The sequence below is a fragment of the Morone saxatilis genome, unplaced genomic scaffold (assembly GCF_004916995.1).
Source record: "Morone saxatilis isolate NCDOM2014 unplaced genomic scaffold, NCSU_SB_2.0 Contig5, whole genome shotgun sequence".
NCBI classification, from domain to species: domain Eukaryota; kingdom Metazoa; phylum Chordata; class Actinopteri; family Moronidae; genus Morone; species Morone saxatilis.
In genome coordinates this window covers 4,653,054-4,661,303 of record NW_023340095.1, presented here as the reverse complement: position 1 = coordinate 4,661,303, position 8,250 = coordinate 4,653,054, and the positions used below count along the sequence as shown (strand labels likewise).

The following is an 8,250-nucleotide window of genomic DNA, read 5'->3' as shown; positions in this document are numbered from 1 at the left end:
CCCTGCCTTGACTCCTCTCTGTCCTCCTCCTCCTCCTCCTCCTCCTCCTCCTCCTCCTTTCTCTTTCAGCCCTCTGTTCTTTCTCTGTGTTTTTTTTCCCCTTCAGTCCCCCCTCTCCTAATAGATATGAAATCATGATGAAATGAAGTTTCCCCTCTGCAGTTTTATCCCACATTTAAAGCTTATCCCCTAAATACCAGACCTCATCAGTGAAGGGCTTAGAAACCAGAGGGAGCCTGAGATTAAATTGAAATCAAGACTCACAACCTATAATTGGAGCTTGAATTTAACCCCAGTAAATAAAGAGTGGCATGACGCACAACACAGTTCTAGCTCTGTAAATATGAGGTATTTGTTGGTGTGGAACTGCAGTGGCTGATGAAGAGAAGCCTGAGCCAAAATGTCTATACACCACAGAAATGACAAGGTTATTCTGCAGGATACTGTTTCTTTAGAAAAAGCCATGTGGCTTTGCTTTAATTCTGAAGTATATTTACAGAAACACAAAGTGCTAGTATTTGATGTCATTCATATGGCTATCATTGTAAAGCTGGCACAATGTACTGTAAACAATTAAAAGCTAAGATGCTTGGTGTGTGAAGCATGCTAGCTGACAATGTGAAGGCAAACTAAATAATCTGATATTTAATGTTAGCTTTAGGACTCATTCTCAGAAACTCCATCTCTTCCAACAGCTTCTCTGCAGCAGCGTTTTCACCCATTTGGTGAAATCATCTGGGTTAAATGGTAGCCATGAGTCACCAGCTACAAGCAGACATTTCCACATCTTATTGGTCTGGCTCCGTGTGAGACGTATTTGTTCGGGAACAGTGACTGGACGTTGCGGCCAGTGGGTAAAGGGCAGCACAGACTCACATTGTGTGAAAAGAATGCACCCTTCTCTCTACTGAATAACTTACTTCCTTACTAGACATGTTTTAGTCAGTGCCTATTTTGACGCAACAGACCATAATCCAGGGAAAGAATCTCCCCGTTTCGCTCTGCACGACGTTTTAAACAAGAATTCATCTTTTCAGCACACCTGATTTACTCTGTGCCTCACAGAACTGATGATGTTCCCAGCTATTGCATGTATCTGCTCTGCACACACTTTGAGTTTAATAATAGATGACATTTCAAGAAACATCATACCCTCTGCTGAGATCTGGCAGTGTTGCATAGTAAAGACTCAGCACTATGTGTGTTGGAACTCTGCTAAACCCTAATATATTTTCCTTCAGAACATGAGCCTCTTGGAGAATATCTATATTTGTATGATTGAAGCCCATTCATTGTAATGGTTCATTTAGCCTCGGATTATCTTTGTTTTCAGACTGTATTCATTGATCTGGTATAGAAACATGGAGCACAGACACATCAAAAAAGTATGTGGTCCAACTCGTGGTCAAAAGTTTTTTTTTAAACAACCTTCATTTTACAAAAAAAATCCAAAAAGTCATGCTCATTACGCAAAGTAACAATGGGCATGCGCGAATTGAGATAAAAATACACCTTTGAAGGTGTTTTCGAAAATCTCAGTTTTAGCAACTAAAATGCTAATGTGAAATACTATTAACAGACTGCAGTAATGTCATTCACACTGCTTTAGCTCCGCTGCAAGAAGACCACCTGGATTCAAAAGTAACCTCAAGGCATTTCACTGCTCTTATATGAGGCATTTCACCACCAAGTCAATCAGCTGTCCAACAAGTTGTTAAGTGCCTAAACATAACTTAGGCCACATTGCTAACCCTCGTCACCCATGAACACACATGTAGCACCGCTTGTTCACCCTCTGCAGTAGTAATATACACAACCTAGCTGCAACTTAGAAATTTAGGGTGGACCACAACCTGCAATTATGGCTGACAGTCACCATTTTGTGGCATTTAAACAACTAAGCGTAGTGCTTGAGAATCTGACAGAAAATTTGATCACATTTTTAAGACTTTAAGGGAGAAAAGTTTGATCTAAAAGTATGGGTGTTATTTGTTATTAAAATATCAAATCTAAATCAAAGCGTGCTACTATTATATATTAAGGTCTCTCTGACTCATACACGCATTTCCTATTATGAGAATAATTGTTTATTACAGACAAGGAGACTTGTCTTTGCTTAATTTGAAAATTCAGTCAACTTTAATATGATTTTGCTAAATCATTACCTGGCCCAAAGCACTTCAGCACAGACAGAGAGAAAGGTTCCCAGATGGGACATAACATCTCATGAAATTGGAAGATTTAAAGCAATTACAGCAGCCTTTGAAATAGTCACCAGGGGAGAGACGGAGAACATGTTCGGTGGGAGTGCTATATTACACTAAGACTTGCCAACCTACAGAGGATAAGCTCCAAAGGGCAAAAGTCTTCATGATCTCCTGGAAAAACTACAACCAGCTGTATCAACACCCAGTGCACAGGCAGATCCCGCTGTGCACCAGTAACAGCACGATAATATGACACTGTTGTTGTAGCATTTTAGTCCTTAGCATGGGTCAAGCTGCAAAAATCCTACATTTCCCACAATGCACAGTGTCTCAGTTCAGACCCACCTTGCCTTATATAGCCCCGCTTCTTTTTATATGGACTTTTCACTAAAAACTGGTTATTTTCTCAAACTTTGGAAAGTTCCCCATGAAACCACCGAGACATTCTTCAATTAGTTTCACAGGCTGAGTCGAACTTTTCTTCTTCTGAGGTCTCTTCCATTTTTTTCCTGTTAAAAATGTAAATGGGGGTGGAGTTGTTCCTCATCCAACTCAAGGGTCTAACCATGGAGGGTGTCAAATACTGTACAGATTATAAAGCCCCATGAGGCAAATTGAACGGAAGATTATGTGTTAAATTGGTGGAGTATGACTTTTTTCCCCACATTGATGGGACAGGAGATTTTTGCGACACATCACATGTGAATTTAGTGAACAAGCTCTTGCCATGACTAGTGTGAGTATAGCAGTTGTGGCACATTCTGAATGAAATGAAGACAATTATAGCACTTGGGGAAGCCCATCCCCATTCTGTGTTTACGTTCTGTCCTGTCATCCTCCCACATGGCAAGGCTGAGAGGATCACAGGGCAGATTGGTGAGTAAGTGCCAATCAAGGAGCAGGAGGCCTGTCACAGGGGGAACCCTAATTGCATGGCTTTTGAGCAAATAGTTACTTTAACTTGAACCTGTGGAGGTGTTCAGTGTAAAGATACTGTACGGGAGAAATGACATGCCCTCAAACTGTTTAGGCAAGCATGAGCCAGGAAGTTATCCCTGCTCAAGTCACCCTAAAGCAACACTGACACGTTATGTCTTACATCAGCCATTTTACATGCTCCCCTTCCAACTATCTCTAAGGCTAAGACTTTTTTTTTTAATATATTTTCCAAACACTGCCAAAGAGAGTATTTTAACATCTGGAAGTCATCCCCCCACCCCAAGCCTCCATTTGCTGACTGCAATAATTTGGTTTATAAGTAGTTCCCATGGAGAAGTCCTCACAGTCACAAGCTGCATTAAAAATCTATCAGCTCCATCGTCTGTGCCACCAAGACATCCCAGGTTCACTGTCTGATGCAACACATCAGGCGACTGATAAAACCTGTCTTCCACAAAGAAGTGTAACTCAAGACAATGTACAATCTGGTGAGCCCGACCCTGTTAACTCTGGAAGAAAAGAGGCGTGTAATCAAGTCATAGCTCAAAAATGCAGCATGTGTTTCTAATCAAAGCCGTCTGTGGACCTGGTTGAATTCACATGTTTGGACGTTTCAGCTTTGGTAGAAAACAGCCCATTTGTTGCGATGTCAGTGATGTGGCAACAACAACTGGAACCAATTTGAAAGACAGAGTGACCTCATGTAGGTTTGTTGATCTGGTATACCAGATTTTTGCTTTCTGCTCATGTGTTTCTCTCTGAGAGGGGAAAAAAAGGTTTTGAGTTGATTTCAATTTCGGCTGTGATGGACATCAAAAACCTGGTGATGATGGGACAAATGTAACTCTGTTAAACTAAATCCACTGGTTTCACAAAGTCTGAGTGTTTAGTGTCTTTGATGTAAGGCGCTGTGAGTGTAAGTGGCATCTTTGAAGATGTTTTACAGCTATGTCAGCGTCTGGGAGGAGTAATGTTCAAACTCACACACACACACACACACACACGGAGGCATGGTTCTCAGGCTGAAACTGTAGGCACAGACTCCTGTTCTTTGTTATTGGAGTCAGTGATCTATTGCAGTTTTTTTTTTCCTTTTTCCATGTTCACATCCCTAAACTTACTCCAAATATTATTTGAACACTCCTGCTTCTTCCAATACAGGTTGAAGGGTTTGTGTGAGGGATGTGCTACATTTTTATCCTAGTAATCTATGTTGGCGTCACCATTTCCAATTGTAAGCTTAAAGTCTGCTCCTTGATCTCATTTGCCAACTTAAGTTCTTCTGCAAGCAAGCTTTCCGCACATCTGCAGCCCGACTTTCATCTAGAGCTGTATAACTGTACTGACTAAAATGGTTAACATTTGCTTTAAACATGTTTTCTTTCAGTCTTCAAAGCAGCATTTGTGATTTTGTAAATTCCACCAACATTTTCACAGAAATCTCTCCAATCTTTCTTTTTATTTTTCAGAAGAGAAAAACGTGTTGATAGTTGAGAATGAGTCTGCTTGCAATTATGCAGTTTCATCAACATTAAACCACATTCAATTTGAAGTTGCATTTTTCCATATAAAAGTCCCAATTAAATGGGGTAACACTGGTAATTGTGGCTGTGGCCATATGCAAAGTTAGTCAATGTTTTAGGCACTGTGAGTGCTTTAGGTTTAACATTTGTGAGGGTCGTTCTGGATGTACAAAGTGTTGACTGTGTCTCATGCTCTTCTTACAGCCCCTTACTGTTGATGAACATATTTTCTATTCAAACATAGCTAAACAAACAACTACATATGTGCATTGTAAAATGCAAATAAAACTGCACATTAAAACCACTCATTGCAATACAATACTAACTGGTCATCATGTGGAACAAGTCTTGAAAGCCCCCCTCACACACACACACACAAGTACATTGTCTCAAAGTGCTGGTGAACCACATTTTCCCTGACTCTACAAAAACCATGAACTTTCCACTGTTTTGATTTGGTCGAAATGCAATCGCCTCACCCACCGCTATTCCATGGAAAGAACCCTGCCAGATCGCTGTGCTGATTCACATGAACAATATGGACAGAGACAGTTCCACACCATGAATGGAGACACTGATTAAAACAGAGCCGCTAAAAGCCTCTTTTTGGACAACTAAAGACAAACAAACTTTTTTAATGGTCATGTCAGAGCAGCAGAAAGCTACAGAGCTTGATAAAGTTGTATCGTATTTCAAGTATCCCTTTTACATCTTGATGTGTCCATATAATTCAGTGACATTTAATTACTAATTAGTATCCATTATTATTAGGTAAATGATATCTTAAGCACAGTTAAAGCCTGCTTAAACACTAGGAGACATGTTTTGGGCCCTACTCTGCACTCACCACAAGGTGGTGCTCGATCTGGTGCCACACTATCACACAACTGTCTCTGCTTTATGTGAAAATGAACGAGAAAAGCCAACTCATTTTAGTTAATGACATAATGAAAGAAAAACTTGAATTATCCCAAAAAAAATAAACAACACCATCTGTGCTGCACTGCTTAATTCCACACTAAGGGGCCCATCAAATGGACTTTCCAGTGCTCAGTGTGGCCCATGACATCATGTGTAGAAACAACACCGTCCCTGTGACGACACAAGAGATCAAACGCCCCAGCTGAAAAAAAAGGGGAAGCGCAGTTCAAGTAAAACAAGAATACTCAGGTGTTCCAGCTCTTAGTGTTGCCAGCTGAAGACATCAGCAGCCCCACAGTACACCAAGTGACTCAAAGACTCCAACAGCATCTCTCCTTCTCATGTCTCCTCACATCTGCTTTGGATTAACATGCAGCCTGTGTTCCCTCAGAGGCGCGTGAGCTCTGGTGCTGAAATTCTTTTTGCAGATGTACAATGTAGTCAGAAGGGGAAGAGAATGGTTGTGGTAACACTTAATGAATGTTCCAAAGTGGTGGAGGAGTGCAGAAGTAATGCAAAACCGCAAAGGTGCTCATTTCCCTCCTCTGCACGTTTTCAGTGCCTGAGGGTGACATCACTTACAATCACTGACAGATGTCCACAGGACTGTTTCCTGACATGCAAGGCTTGTTTTCCAATTGCAGATAATCCACACTAGAGTTACTCTCATCTCTTTTAAATCTTCTGTAAGCTAGACAGAGTCTCTAATATCCACATCAGGTTTGTCCCAATCATCCACACCACAGATCTAACTTACATGTTCCACAAATGAAGTTGTCATGTACAAGGAGAATTCACTCTGGCACAAGAAATCCAAAACAGGACAGAGGAAATCAACAATCTCTGACAAATCTGCCTTATCTAAAATAACTTCTTACTTAATTTAAAGCACACTTAAAGGGGTTTCTGTAGTTAACTGATTAAACCACTGGCAAGGGAAAAATGCCAACTTTCTTGTACAAGCCCAAGCAAAAAGTCCAAGCTAATGTTCAGTCAATTCAAAGGGCAACCATTAACCACCTTCACACAACAGCAATTAGGTGTTAAAACAAACAGCAGAGGAGTTCACTTACCACTGTTCCCGTCTTGACATGTAACAATGAAAACCTGAGCAACGGAGACTACCAGAAAAAGGAAAGTCCTTAAATGCACAAAGCTCATCATGTCTATAAGAAAGACATGAGCCTTCCTTGTGCGCAAAGCAGGGGAAAAAAGGATGAAAAGAAAAAAAAATGCTCAGGTTATCACAGCACCACCATGAATTCAAGAGTACCCCTCCTTGTAAGCAGCAAGCAGACCCAGCCCAGACTGCGTGAGTGCTTTTTTGTGTAGTTACAGCTTTAAATGAGAAGAATGCTGGCCAGCCTAATTTTCCTCCCCCTTTTGTCAGCCCTCTCCCATAACCATCCTCTCACAGGCTTTTGTGGCTGTGGGAGAACTACACCCATGTTCACAAGTTCTCATACTTTCCAGTGATTCTTTATGTATGTCTTAGAATGTAATAGTCTCAACTTTGACTCACGGTAAAATATGTCAGGGAAGAGATAAGGAATAATTACTTTTCTCATTTGAAGCTATCACAGATTTCTCTTCATAAGTGGTTGCTAAACAAGATCATAAAACTGCTGTTTTATTGCTGTCTCTGGGGCACCAAACAAGACACACAGTAAGCTGAGAATCCCTCTTTACTGGGCAGTTAAAAGTAAGAATAGAGTTTATAACTCTATTGTTTTTGAGAAATTGGAGTCAAGAAATTGTAGAACACAAGATTGCTTGTGGATTTGTTTGCTTATAAAATAAGTAGCACCTCTTTAGTTGCACTGTCCTAAGTCAAAAGTGTAGAAAGAGAGATAAAAAGCAAACTGTGTGTGACAGGCACTGTGGGTGGTCATGGTTGTAGGTGGTCATGATAGGGAACCCAGAGTTTAAATTTAGAGAGAAATCTGAGGTCAACACCTCTTGACTTATGGCGAGGACGTAGAATCCGCCTACAGCGCTAATACCAGCTAATAGCAGCTAATAGCAGCTAATAGCAGTTAATAGCAGAAAGCAACGTAATGGATTACTGACAGCATTATTAGCTTTTTCAGATTTGTCAAATGCATATTGTGTCAGTCTGTATCATCAATGATGTTATAAAGTTCCTAACTGGACCTAACATAGAGTCTGATAACATGTAGTTTTCAGCTAAATCTAATATTTTTCTGTCATTGCTGACACAGAACATGCTATGTACTCCCAAATTTAATATGATGCAAGATTAAGCCACAGACATATAAAGTTAATAAATTCCACTCCTAAAATGACTCTGCCTCTGTCAAATGTGACTATTTGGAATGATGAGCCATTCCTTTCCCTCCCAAAAGACATGAAGGAATCTGTTGTAGTTTAGTTCTGTAAGTGACTGAAATGGCTCTTAAAGGAGCCATTGATTCTTCTTTGGGAAAATGACAGATGTAAGGGGAATAAAAGACCAGAGGAAGGATTCTCTGCAGAGCAATTTTTCAATGTTTCATTCAGTTGTGGGCAAATCATCGTCAGGAACAAAAGGTTCTGGATACAAACATGTTCGCACCATCAGTTAACACTTATTGTGTTTTGAACAACAACTCTAAAATCTTAACAGAGAGATCATAAAGTCTGCAAGTGTAACCTGATAA

The 8,250-nt window shown here is 40.4% G+C and overlaps 1 protein-coding gene across 1 annotated transcript in view; it reads right to left on the bottom strand.

The window, feature by feature from the left end:
• The window catches only part of col5a2a (collagen, type V, alpha 2a), a 38,871-nt gene extending 31,950 nt beyond the window's left edge, over positions 1 to 6,921 (bottom strand). The window contains exon 1 of the mRNA XM_035677064.1: positions 6,664 to 6,921. Coding sequence (XP_035532957.1) covers positions 6,664 to 6,754 — 91 coding nt within the window. The 5' untranslated portion in view covers positions 6,755 to 6,921. The remainder of the gene's footprint in view (positions 1 to 6,663) is intronic.
• Between the last annotated feature and the right edge of the window lie 1,329 nt (positions 6,922 to 8,250).